General features: G+C 48.9%; 1 protein-coding gene across 1 annotated transcript in view; it reads right to left on the reverse strand.

Moving 5' to 3' along the window:
- The window catches only part of Dnah2 (dynein axonemal heavy chain 2), a 128,465-nt gene extending 119,613 nt beyond the window's left edge, over nucleotides 1–8,852 (reverse strand). Inside the window, exons 1-2 of the mRNA XM_048365884.1 lie at nucleotides 8,734–8,852; nucleotides 5,548–5,727 (exon numbers count right to left, since the gene is read on the reverse strand). Of these exons, the coding sequence (XP_048221841.1) occupies nucleotides 5,548–5,713 (166 nt within the window). The 5' untranslated portion in view covers nucleotides 5,714–5,727; nucleotides 8,734–8,852. The remainder of the gene's footprint in view (nucleotides 1–5,547; nucleotides 5,728–8,733) is intronic.
- Nucleotides 8,853–13,764: the final 4,912 nt, after the last annotated feature.

A 13,764-nucleotide genomic window follows, 5' to 3' on the forward strand; every position in this document is an offset into this window, starting at 1 on the left:
AGCCCTGGGTTTGATTCCTCAGCACCACATAAATAGAAAAAGCCAGAAGTGGTGCTGTGGCTCAAGTGATAGAGTGCTAGCCTTGAGCAAAAAGAAGCCAGTGACAGTTCTCAGGCCCTGAGTTCAAGCCCCAGGACTGGCAAAAAAGAAAGAAAAATCCAACACAGGCAAATCCATTAAAAAAAAAAAAAAAGCACATTAATGATTCCTGGAGTCTGGTGGGAAGCTGCTAGAAATAAGGTTCTGAGCTGGGATGGCGGCTCAATGGAAAAGTGCTCACCAAATGTACACAGCTCTACCTTCCATTCCTAGTACGCCCCCCCCCCCAAAAAAAATAGCTGGGCAGTAGCTATTCAGAAGGCTTTGATCTGAGGATCTCAATTCAAAGCCAACTAGAGTCTCATAGGCTCTAATTTCTAATTAGCCAACAAAAAGCTAGAAGTGGAGATGTGACTCAAGTGATAGAGCACTAACCTTTAGCAAAAAATATATATATATGTCATATATATATATCATACAAGGCCCAGGACTGGCACCAAAAAAAAAACTAGTTAATTCATTAATTAAAAAAAAAAACACCAAAGTTCTAATACAACTAAGATGTTATCTATTGTCAATTTGTCAAGGTGCTTGAAGTGGCTTTCTTTTGTGGAGAGATGAAATAATCTAAAATCAGATAGTATTAGTGGTTGTACAACTTTATGACTATATCAAAAAATGGTGGGGCTGGGAATATGGCCTAGTGGTAGAGTGCCTAGTAGCACTAGTGCCTAGTGCTTGCCTAGTATGCATGAAGCCGGGTTCCTGGGTTTGAGTCCTCAGTACCACATATACAAAAAAAGGTTGAAGTGGTACTGTGGCTCAAGTGGTAGAGTGCTAGCCTTGAGCAAAAGCATCTCAGGGACAATGCTCAGGCCTGAGTTCAAGCCCCAGGACTGGCAAAAATAAAAATTTAAAAATGGTGAATTATTTGCTTTAAAGGGTAAATTTTTTTAGTAAGTGAATTCTCTCTCAATTTAATAATTAAAAAGAAAATAGAAACTCCCTTTGTAGAACTACTTAAATTTTTTAACCAAAAATAAAGACTAGTAGAGCTTTAGTGGTTCACATTTATAACCCTAGCTATTCAAGAAGCTGAGATCTGAGGATCCGGGTTCAGAGCCAGACCAGGTGTCCATGAGACTCATCTCCAATTATCACTAAATAACCAGAAGTGGAACTATGGCTCAAAGTAGTAGAGTGCTATCCTTGAGTGAAAAAAAGCTCAGGGGCAGTGCCTAGGCCCTTACTTCAAGCCCCACGACTGACAATTTAAAAAAAAATTAGACAATAGTCTTAGGAACGGCAAGCCTCAATGTGCACCAGGCCTCTGGAGAAGGACAGGAGAGCCAAGAGATAAACAGGTATTCATTTGTTGTTGTCATGACTTCCTATACTTTTTCTATCCTCCCTGAAATATAGTCTGCAGCCTCTCATCCAAGACTTTTTTTCTTTTTTTGCCAGTCCTGGGGCTTGAACTCAGGGCCTGAGCACTGTCCCTGGTTTCTTTTTGCTCAAGGCTAGCACTCTGCCACTTGAGCCACAGCTCCACTTCTGGCCATTTTCTATATATGTGGTGCTGGGGAATTGAACTCAGGGCTTCATGTATGCGAGGCAAGCACTGTTGCCACTAGGCCATATTCTCAGCCCTTCATCCAAGACTCTTTTTTTTTTTTTTTGGCCAGTCCTGGGCCTTGGACTCAGGGCCTGAGCACTGTCCCTGGCTTCCTTTTTGCTCAAGGCTAGCACTCTGCCACGTGAGCCACAGCACCGCTTCTGGCCGTTTTTTCTGTATATGTGGTGCTGGGGAATCGAACCTAGGGCCTCGTGTATCCGAGGCAGGCACTCTTGCCACTAGGCTATATCCCCAGCCCCTTCATCCAAGACTCTTGATGCCAGGAATATTTCAGAATTTTGTACTGCAGGTGGTTCAGAGTGTAGTTAAGTGGAAAAGCATATGTAGCATGAGCAAGGCCTCGGGTTCAATCCCCATCACAGAATAGAAAAGAAGAGGGAGGAGGGGAGGAAAAAGGAGAGAAAGGGAGGAGGAGGGAATTGCAGTATAATATGTGATACAGCGTGGTATGGAATCCCTGAGCTCCAACCACGCAGGCTCTAGAACAATACTTAATAACGTAACTTTTACTATTATAAGTATTTCTATAGTAAAAGGAATATTTATACTAAGTAGGTTGAACAGACCATAAATACCTTCATGTCAGTTTAGGTTAGATTTCATCAGCAAATAAGTATAGATGCCAAACCCTGTGGGGGAAATACTTGCAGTTGTAAGAGCTCTGGAGAATTACAGAGATGGAACTGTGAACCTGATTAGGATTCTTTTAATGGGAATTGAAGGGCAATGAAGGAAGTAAAGGATATCAATACAGAATTCAAAAGGCTATCAAGGCTGAGGGTACAGCTCAGAGGTGGGATAAGTGTATTGAATGTTCATGGCCCCCAGGTTTGAAAAAAAAAGAAGAGGGGGAGGAGGAAAGAAGAAGAAATTTTCTATTCTTACACACCCAAACTTTCACAAAAAAAAAAGTGTCATATGCCCTCAATTTCCAGTGGCTAGACCTCAGTCCCTGCTCAATTACATTTCAGTGATTAATCTTAAATTCAGAGCAGTCTTAAAGGCTCAAGACTTTTCTGGACCTGTGACTGGGGAAGTTGAAAAGTTCCAGATCAAACAATAAGAAGGGGAAAACGGGGAAGTATGGTTCCTTGGTGTTTGGAGGCCATCATTGGAGCCCTTCATTTTGAAGGGCTTTCCCTTTGCTTCCAGAGAATTCCCCAAACCTCCCTTCTTTTTCTCCGTCCTCCCCTACTCCCCTATGTACCCAGCCTCTAGGAGCCGTCATTTTTAAATTGCTTTCAACTAAGCACTTGAGAATTCAAAGGAAGCCAGGAGGCTCTCAAGAGGCTGAGATCTGAAGATCTCAGTTCAAAGCCAGCCTGCGCAGACAAATTGTATAGACTCTTATCTCCAATGAACCAGTTAAAAGCTGAGAGTGGAGCTGTGGCTCCACAGAGTGCCAGCCTTGAGTGAAAAAGCTAAGGGAGAGCAATCTGACCTTGAGTTCAAGCTCCACTGCTGGCAAAAAGAGAGAGAGAGAGAGAAAGGAAAAAGAACTCAAATGGTGTTGCAGATTCCTAAGGCCATAGATCTTAAAGCAGGTTTCTCTGTCCCTGGATCTTTCTCCACATTTCATTTCTTAGCCATTAATATTAAAGGGAAAGCTGGGCAGTGGTGGCTCACACCTGTAATCCTAGCTACTCAGGAGGCTGACATATGAGCAGCACAGTTTGAAGCCAGCCTGGGCAGCAAGGTCCACAAGACTCTTATCTCCTATAAATTACAAAAAAATCCAAAATGGGGCTATCACTTAAGTGGTAGAATGTTGGACTTGAGCAAAAGAAGCTGGGGGACAGCTCCCAGGCCATCAGTTCAAGCCCCAGGATCAGGAAACACACACACACACACACACACACACACACACACACACACGTTAAAGGGAAGCTGGGCATGGTGGTACATGTCTATAATCTCAGCACTGCGTATTGTGGCACACCTCCATAATCCCAACACTTTGGAGACTTGAGTTCAAAAGACAGGCCGAAGCTGGGTGCTAGTGGCTTATGCCTCTAATCCTAGCTACTCAGGAGGCTGAGAATTATGGTTTGTATCCAGCATGGGCAGCAGAGTCCCCCCAGGGGACTCTTACCTCCAATTAACCACTCAAAAATGGGAAGTAGTTCTGTGGTTCAAAGTGGTAGAGTTCTAGACTTGAGCAAAAGAGCTCAGGGACAGGGCCCAGGCCCAACAGGCCTGTTATGGTGGTACACACCTGTGATCCCAGCTCTAGGAGGCATAGATAGGAGGTTCACAAGCTGAGACTAGTCCCAGGCAAAATATAGTTAAAGCAAAAAAGGATGGGGGTTGGGAGGAGGCATGGTTCAATAGCAGAGCTTCTAAAAGTGGGAGGCTTGGGCTGGGGATATAGCCTAGTGGCAAGAGTGCCTGCCTCGGATACACGAGGCCCTAGGTTCAATTCCCCAGCACCACATATACAGAAAACGGCCAGAAGCGGCGCTGTGGCTCAAGTGGCGGAGTGCTAGCCTTGAGCGGGAAGAAGCCAGGGACAGTGCTCAGGCCCTGAGTCCAAGGCCCAGGACTGGCCAAAAAAAAAATAAATAAATAAAAGTGGGAGGCCCTGAGTTTAAACTCCAGTACCATTTTTTAAATTTTTGAGTGGGTTCTTGTGCTTTAGGAGCATCTGACTAACAAGCTCAAAGCCATGTTCAAATCCTAGAATTGACCAAAAAAAAGGAAAGAAAAAAGAGAGAAAAAAAACACATCAAAGCCATCCTATGCTACATAGCAAGACCCCCATCTCATATCTCATATATATAATATATATGTATATATGTATATATATACATAATATATTAAAGGGGGTTCCAGCGCTAGGGCTATATGAGGCTCAGTGGTAGAATACTTGCTGATAGTGCACTCAGATCCTGGGTCTCAATTTCAAATACTACAACACACCGGGAATAATAAATACTGGGAAATAAATACAGGGAAATTCAATCTTGGGATGTAGCTCAATAGTGAATCACTTGCCTACCACTGGCCCTGGATTCAGTCCTCAACACTGAAAGAAAAGAGGGGAGGGGGCTGGGTATAGGACATTTGCCTAGCATGAAGCACTAAGTTCAAACCCCACTACTGGGGGGAAAAAGATGGAGGGGGGGGAAAATGAAGATTCTAGTTCTCTCCATCCTGACAGGACATTAGCAGTGTTAAGGAGGACCACATCAAAGGCTATACTGTCCATACTGGCCAGTGAGCAAAGGGAAAGCTCCTGACAGCAACGGCTAAATAAAAACCAAATAAAACCTTCCAACCCTGCTGGCTCCAGGATCAAAAACCACAAGAGGCAGCCTCTTTAAATTCTTTACTCCCTCTATCTAGATTTCTATTCCTGTCACCCTGAACCTGAACCTCCACAGTCTACCAAGTCCCTGCCAAAATGAGGGCGGAGATACAGGAGCCTTCAACAGATGGTAGAAAGCATCAGCCGGGCTTAGGATTCAAAGGGTGGCAAAGCAGGCTGAGTCTCCATGGTGATGAGCTTAATGGGAGAAAAACATTATTTGTTTTGCCACCCAGGGTGAAAATGGGAAAAAGGAAGAGATCAAACCCTCTGTGGTGGGGTGGGAACAAGCAGAACACTTGAAATAAGGAGGAAGAGGCTAAAGAAAGGATAGATGCTCTGTGGGAAATTAGAAGACAGAATAAATATGAGGCTAGCCAGGAGGAAGACACAAAGAGCAGTAGGACTGAGGTTCTGCTGACCCCTCACAGCTGGGGTGTCATGTAGTCCCTACTTGCCCCAAAGCAAGAGAACCAGCTTTCCTGCCCTAAGACCCTTTTGCCTCCAAGCCCTCCATTCCCCCACCTTCCATTTCTAAGTCCCCTCTACCCCATGGAGTACTCACCAGGCTCCTCTTTGATGGTCTCAGGTTCTGCCTCTGCCTGAACAACTGGCAGGACATTCTCAGAAGCCTTAGCCTGTGTGGGCTGAACAACTCGCCCCACACGGCCACCCCGGGCACCTCCCCGGCGGCCCCCAGGCTTCCGCTTCTTCTCAGGTTTATTGGACATTGTGTAGGCAAAACCTGCAAGCACATAGGTGTTAGGAGTCCATTACCAACTCTCATTCCTAACCCAGAGTCCCTTTTGCATTCAAGAATTGAGTGAGATTTCTACTATAATTACCTTTGGGGGGGAGGGGTACTTATTCCTTGCTCCCTACTAGGGGCCTGTACTCATCAGGGCCTTTGCATGCTGGAGGTGTAGCTCAGTGCCAGAATATTAGATTTCTAGTACAAGAAAGAGAAAAGGAGGAAGGAAGGAAGGAAGGAAGGAAGGAAGGAAGGAAGGAAGGAAGGAAGGAAGGAAGGAAGGAAGGAAGGAAGGAGGGAAGGAGGGAGGGAGGGAGGGAAGGGAGGGAGGGAGGGAGGGAGGGAGGGAGGGAGGGAGGGAGGGAGGGGAGGGAGGGAGGGAAGGGAGGGAGGAAGGGTGGTGGTGGCTCACACCTGCAATCCTAGCTACTCAGGAGGCTGAGATGTGAGGATCACAGTTCAAAGCCACTCTGGGCAGGAAAAGTCTGTGAGACTCTTGTCTCTAATTAACTACCCCAAAATGGGAAGTGGAGCTGTAGCTCACAGTTGTAGAGTGCCCAGGCCCAAATTCAAGTCCCATGACCAACAAAAAAGATAGAAAGACAAAGACAGAAAGGTAGGAAGGCAGGAAGACAAGAAGGCAGGCAGCCAGGAAAGCAGGAATGCAGGCAGGCAGGCAGGCAGGCAGGCAGGAAGGAAGGAAGGAAGGAAGGAAGGAAGGAAGGAAGGAAGGAAGGAAGGAAGGAAGGAAGGAAGGAAAGAAAGGTTAGCCAGATGCAGGAGACTAAGATCTAAGGAAGTGGAGTTGTGGCTCAAGAGCCAGAGCACCACCTTGAGAGAAAAAGCCAGAACCACACCCTAAGTTCCAGCCCATAGTACCAGTACAAAGAAAAGAAAAGAAATATGGGAGCTGGGCATTGGTGGCCCCCCCTGTAATCCTAGCTACTCAGGAGGCTGAGGTCTGAGGAGCTTGATTCAAAGCAACCCAAGCAGAAAAGCCTGTGAGATTCTTACCTCCAATTAACCAGCAAAAAGCCAGAAGTGGAAATGTGGCTCAAGTGGTAGAGGACCAGCACTGAGTGAAAAAGCCAAGTGAAAGCACAAAACCCTGAGTTCAAGCCCCAATATCAACACAAAAAGAAAAAAAAGCACGAAAAGGAGAAGAAAGAACAAAAGAGGGGTTTTGGAGTCCTAACTTTCTTCACAAGGGTATCCCACTTTCTTCAAAACATTGGTTTAAAAATCAAAATCAGTCCCTCAAGACATTAGGGATAAATGGAAATAAAACTTAACAGATACTCATTAATGGGGGTTTAAGAACTTTATTTCAGGTTTGAGGTATGGCTCAAGTGGTAGAGATTCCCTTTAGCATGCATTAAGTCCTGAGTTCAAACCCCAGTGCTACAAGAAGATGAAGAAAAAGGAGGAGCATGGGGTTGGGAATATGGCCTAGTGGTAGAGTGCTTGCCTCATATACATGAAGCCCTGGGTTCAATTCCTCAGCACCACATATATGGAAAAAGTCAGAAATGGTGCTGTGGCTCAAGAGGTAGAGTGCTAGCCTTGAGCAGTGCTCAGGCCTTGAGTTCAAGCTCCACGACTGGCAAAAAAAAAAAAGAAAAAAGAAAAGACAGAAAATGAAAAAGGAGGAGCAGGAGGAAGAGAAGGGGGAAAAGGTGGCTTGGAAATTTTAAGATAAGCAGGAAAAATAATCTTTCAAGCTAAAGTATAATCAATCAAACCTTTAGATACTCTGCCCTACAGGGCCCTAAGTAAGAAAAGGTACACAAAAAGGTGATTTTTCTAGGTACCTTGTTTCCTCCCAATTGAATGAAAAAACACCTTCACTTACCCAGCTCAGAGCGTAAGTACCCTCAGGAAAACATCATACTAGGAGGAGGTCCCACTCAATATCTGAATTCAAAAGGGACTATGTCTATCAAGGCACTGAGTTAGGGTTGCACTAAAATCTGAACAACAAAATGGAGTAGAGTTGTGGCTTAAGTGACAGAGTGCTACTAGGCCAGCATGAGGCCCTGAGTTTAAATCTGAGCAACACCAAAAAGAAAAAAAAAGATATGAAGAAGCAGGAATCTGGTTTTGTGTACACTGGGGTTTCCTAGCTGTTGACTGAGTCTGGGTTAACTGACCAGGAAGGTTAGGAATATTTGATTTCAAATGCTTTGAGAATAGACTGGGAAGCCTTGAAGGACAGCAGTCCTCTATTCATAAACTTCAAATTGTGTTATGGGAAAAGGAAACAAGGGCATGAGGAAGGCCCAGTGGTGCCTCTCAGAAAGGTAGGATGGCTGAAAGTGGGCAGCTGTTGAGAATCCCAAGGGTGGTGTTGGGCTGCTAGGCATTCCTTCTTTCTTCAGCTGTGAACCTGACAGCCACCTGTAGCTCTCCTTCCTCCTCCCAACAGGCCGCCACAGGCATTGATCATGGGTTATGAATTTCAAACTTGAAGGATTTGTACTTTGCTCCGAGGAAAAACGTTCTGTTAGGCCAACAAATCAATAAAACCAACTACAGCAAGGCGGCTTCTTCCATCAGCCTCCGGGGAAGTCAAAGTGGAGCCTGGGGAATACTGGCTACGGGGCCTCCCGCCCCTTGTGATCCCACACCGCGGGAAACACCTGAGGGCTGCCCGTGGAGTGGACCGGAGCCTGGGGGGCACTGGCCATGACGCTGGCATGGGGACTCACGCCCCTTGTGATCCCACCTCAGGGCTACCGGTTGACTAGGTTAATGGCTTCTTCCACACAACTGGCCCCTCTCCTTCATTGCACCCCTAAGTGTTCCTTCTTCTTCCTCTTGTCCCACTTCTCCATCCACAACTGCTCCTCTCTCCCCTAAATGCCCCTTCTCCTCCCCTGCTCCTCCAACCCCACGTCCCGCGCACACAGCCGCCTTCTCTTCCCCAGCCACTACCCCTTGCTAGGCTGACACGACTGCCACTCGTGCCCAGCCTCCTTCCTTCCCTCTGCCCCCACACACCTCACAGCCACGCCGACCCTGTCCTCTCGTGGGCGACCGTTGAGCCACACCAACTAAGAAGTTGCCCTGCGTGGCCCTCCGCGCCCCCACGCCGGCACGCGTCGCTATGGCAACCCCGGGCAGGGCGGGGGCTTGGGGGGGGGGGGGAGCGGCAGGTCCGAGGAGCCCGCCGCCACTGCGCAGGCCCGTGGCCGAACACCCACTCGGCTGTCCCACCCCGCGCAGGTTCTCCCCGCGTGGACCCGGGACGAAAGGGTTGGGGGGGACCCAAGGAAAAAAAGTAACTCCGTGTGGCGGGAGGGGCCCGGAAGGCGCAGGGGGGTGGACGCGAGGGACTAGGCTGGAAGTGGGGCGGGTAGGGCGGGCCGCGGTCCCAAGGACCGGGGCACCCCAGCCCGGCCCCGGCTCCCAGGTGTGCGGCTCCGGCCCGGCCGCTCCGGTAGATGGCGCCCGGCGTCCCGACCACGGCGGGACTTGCTCGTCTTCTAGAAGGTGCTCCAGGATTTCCAGGCAGCCGTGGCTGCAGCAGGGTCCGGGAGAAAAACCGGGGCTGGAGCACCCCTGCCCTTCGGCTCGACTCCCCCTACTGCGTCTGGACTGGGGTCTGGGCCGCGGGGCCGCGGGGCGGGGCGGGAGGGAAGCCCGGAACTGGAGTTTCGGGAATCCGAAGATTGGCTTCGAAAAGCCTGGATGGTGGGGGGAGGGGAGAGGAGGGTGAGCCTCGGGAGGGGAGGGGAGGGGAGGGAGGGTGAGCAGGAGGCGGAGACTCCCCGGGAAGGTGACCGGGCCGGGGTGGGGACCGGGCCGGGGCGGGGCTTCCCTCTCCATAGGAACAAAGGCTGCGTCCCGTGGACGCGAGGCGCGGGGAGGGGGGGGCGGTGCGTGGAGGCGGGGTAGGCTTTGGGGCGCTGCGGCCGCGGTGGCCGGGAGGCGCGTGGAAGCCTGAGCTGTACCTGCGGTCGGGAGAGGCTTGGGGGAGACGTGGGAAATACCGGGAGGAAGCGGGGGCCCTCCCCTCCCCTCTTCCATCAATAGTACCTAATTAAGACAAAGCCAGCAGCGAGCCTCTGATTACATTTCCATGAGGAGCTAAATTGATGCCATTTTCTTCGCTGGATGAAGGGAGAAGCTGGCAACTCCGTTTGCCCCCTTTTTTCTGGCCGGTTGTCACACACCTGGCAATCTCTGGTACTGCTTTTGGGTAGGTGAATTAATCCACACCCTGATCTCACCAATCCCACCTGATCTCACCAATCCCACCTACACCATTTTTAATTCTAAAATTGACAGCTCCCTGCCTTGCCCTCACTACCTCCACGGTCATTATCCTTAAGGTGTGTTTCTAGACTGATTTGTGGCCTCCTGCTCAGCCTAGATTCCTGTTGCCGAGAGCAGCAATTGAAGGAAAGAGAAGGCACACCCCCCAAACCAGCTTCATAACACCTAGGGCCAAATAGGACTTATAGGTGATCCTCTAACCAGATGGTAGAGAGGGGTATGATTGATTGATTGATCAGAACCCCCAAGAAGAAGTCCCAAAGGAGTGAAAATCTGAGGAAAGGTTTGGGATGGGGAGCCTCAAAGGCAGGCTGGAGAATCCCTCAGGAAAAGGAACTTTGTAGAGACCCCATTTCTTTCCTGACTTCTCCATCAACCATGGCTGTGCCTAGGGATCCCAGCCCCCCACATTATGCTAAATAGGTAATCAAACATCTCACTTTGCTAATTACTGCTCAATCCGATTAAACTGCTGAAGCTCATCAACAGAGGTGGAGGTAGGGGGAAGGGAGGAAAGGGGGCAGCAACAGCTGTGATGGGGGGGCTTGCCCCCAGGGACTCTAGGGGACAGCTGAGAAACAAGGGTGGCAAGACTGAGCACATCCCAAAGGTAAGGGGCAGAACACTTGTACTCTCAAGGCTATGGCCCTGGAGCCTTGAACATCCTCCCAGCTGCAGGCTCATCCCTCCTCCCCAAATGTTCATCGCCCTCAGAACCCAGGCATCCGGCCATTCCCACAGCTCCCCACGCGCACACCCCTGTCCCAGATTTAATAAGTTCTGTTCTCTTGCTGTCAATATTTGATTTCTCAGAGCCATCTCCACGGAGAAGGGGGTTGGGGGGGCTCTTCCCTTCTCCCCCCTACCTTGGTCTTTGGCCCACCCCTGGTCTCTTTGTGCCCCCAACTTTCCCTTAACATACTGACTTAATGAAATGATATTAAACTCTTAAGCAACTCCAAAAAAAAGAATAGTTGTTATGGTGAAGGGAGTGGGCAGGACGCCTGGGTCCCTGAGGGGAGCAAGAGCTGAGGAGGGGGAGAAGGAGTCAGAGGCCCCAGTCTCCAGTGGTGAGGAGCAGATTTGGGGTAAGCTGGGGTGCTAGACCTCTAGCTCATGGTAGGAAGCAGGCACTGAGGATTGGGTGCTAGGAGGAGGTGGAGGGAGAAAGAGGATATTCGGGGGGGGGGGGTGAGGTCTCAGTTTGCTGTCCAGAGAATCCATCCGATGAGAGGCAGGCTTGGGGGCACAGAACCTCTGTGCCAGCAACTTCCCTGCCTAACTGTGCCTCCAGCTGGTCCCGTGAGAACCAGAGTGGATTCCTCTACAGCCCTGACTCATCCCTCTTCTCTCCCCCACCCCCTGACCCCCAGCAGCCCCCCACAGGTGATTTGTAGTTGATGTCCCCACAATGACAGTAATTCCATGACATGAACAACTGAGGGCTTCCAGAAAGAAGAGAACAGAGGCCAAGGATAGGAAGCCAAGTACCACCCCCAGTTCCCTGACCCATCCTCATCTCACTCCCCTGGGGACCCTGGCCCAGCCCCAGTCCCCTTGGGGTGGTGGGAATTCAGGGACATTTGGCTGGGCCTGATTGATGAGGGAGGAGGCTGCCCCTGGGCACTGTGGCTGCTGTTTGCTGAGCACACAGATTCCTCCCCACTCACCAGCTGCTGCCCCCTGAAGCTGCTCAGACCACACACACACACACACACACACACACACACACACACACACACACACATGCACACACACTCCATCAGTCATACGATTGGGGGAGCTTTTGCTGTAGTCTCTAAAGGTAACAGAGAAGAGGGAGAACCAAGAAATGGATCTCTTTGATTACATATAGGAATGGGGGCACCTGGGGCCTGGTCCCCTCAGAGCTTCCTCTGGGACTCCATTTGCCCTGCCATCATGCAAACATCATAGCCATTCATCCTGAGTCCTTTTTTCATCCCCTACCCACTGCTCTGAGCCCATGTCAGCCAACCCCTGCCTTCAAACCACCCTGCAAACTTCTCCCAGCAGCTACACACCTTGAACCCAGGAAGGGGGAGCCACTTGCCCGTGGGTACTCACATAGCACTTTAAGAAGCTCCATGGTTTTTTCTTTTCTTTTGTTTTTCTTTCATTTTAACTAACTTTCCAGATGGATATCAACCACTCCCCATCAAAAATTGCTGCTGCAAACCCTCACCCTATCTCCTATCTTTAAAACTCCCAACATAACCAGGTGCCTGTGGCTCATGCCTGTAATCCTAGCTACTCAGGAGGCTGAAATCTGAGGATCATTATTCAAAGACAGCCAGGGGAGGCAAGTCCATGACACTCTTACCTCTAATTAACCACAAGAAAGCCAGAAGTGCAGGTATGGCTCAAGTTGTCAGCCTTGAGTGAAAAAAGCTAAGGGTCCAGGTCTGAGTGCAAGCCTCAGTACCAACATACACACACACACACACACACACACACACACACACACACACTGTTTGTATTCTTCAGCTGCTTTTGTTTGAAAAAAATGTCAAAGTCTGTGCGCTTCTGTCGGCAGCTCAGCCCCCAAAATTCCTTCTTCCGTAGGGTGGGAGGACAGCGTTAGATTCATGTTCTCCAAACCTCTAGGTTCCACTCTTCTTGCCTGTGCTAGACTTTGTGTCATAACACCCCTAAACTTGGAGCATCATCCTTGCCCTCCCAAAACTTAAAACATAATTGAGAGAAACAAGGACTCCACAGATACACAAGAAACAAAGAAAGAAAAATGGAAGTCCATGTAAGATTAGCCATTTCAAAGTGGATCCTAGAACCTAAGTAATTTACTCCCCCACAGGCTGGGACTAGGAAAGGACAGACACATCCAGATTGTATGTATGGTTTGAGGTCCTTCTTGCTATTCTCTATCCTGCCTCTACTATACCTTTCCCCATAGTACCTGCTTAGTTCAAAGGGAAATGTTATTACTCTTCATCCTTTTGGTCTGTGGTTTGGGGGGGAGAGGGTTGCCAAGGTGCATGCCAGCACCAGTATTGGGGCTTGAACAGCCTCATTCTCTCATTTAGCTTTTTCCTTCAAGGCTAGCGCTCTACCACTTGAGCCACACCTCTACTTGCAACTTTATGCTGGTTGATTGAAGATAAGTCTCACAGACTTTCCTGGCTAGGCATTTTGAACCATGAACCTCAGATCTCAGCCTCCTGAGTAGCTAGGAGTAGCTGCTAGGCTACTTAGGAGGCTGAGATCTGCAAGCATGAGCTACTGGCCCCTGGATTTGGGTTATGTTTGTTTGAGTAGTAGGGTTTGAGCACAGAACTTTGAGTTTTGTATAGCAATCTATTCACTTGAGCTATGCATCTAGCCCGGCTTTTTGCTGGTTATTTTGGAGATGAAGTAGAGGATTTATTTTTCTTCATTTTGTTTAGAGGGAAATTTCATTGTCACATTTCTACATATATGTACAATATGACCTTTTCTGTCCAGGTTGGCCTTGAACTGAAATCCTCCAGATTTCAGCCTCCTGAGTAAGTAGGATTACAGGAATGAGCCACCAGCCGTTTTATTTTGTTTTCTTTTTGAAACAGGATCTTTCCTTGTAACTCACTGATCTAAACCTCTCAAAATTCCCACTCCAATCCTGGTGTGGTGGCTCACACCTGTAATCCTAGCTAGTGAGAAGGCAGAGATATAAGGATCTGGGTTTGAAGACAGCACAGGCAGAAAAGTCCATAAGACCTTTTTTTTTTTGGCCAGTCC

Source organism: Perognathus longimembris, chromosome 17 (genome assembly GCF_023159225.1).
Source record: "Perognathus longimembris pacificus isolate PPM17 chromosome 17, ASM2315922v1, whole genome shotgun sequence".
NCBI lineage: Eukaryota > Metazoa > Chordata > Mammalia > Rodentia > Heteromyidae > Perognathus > Perognathus longimembris.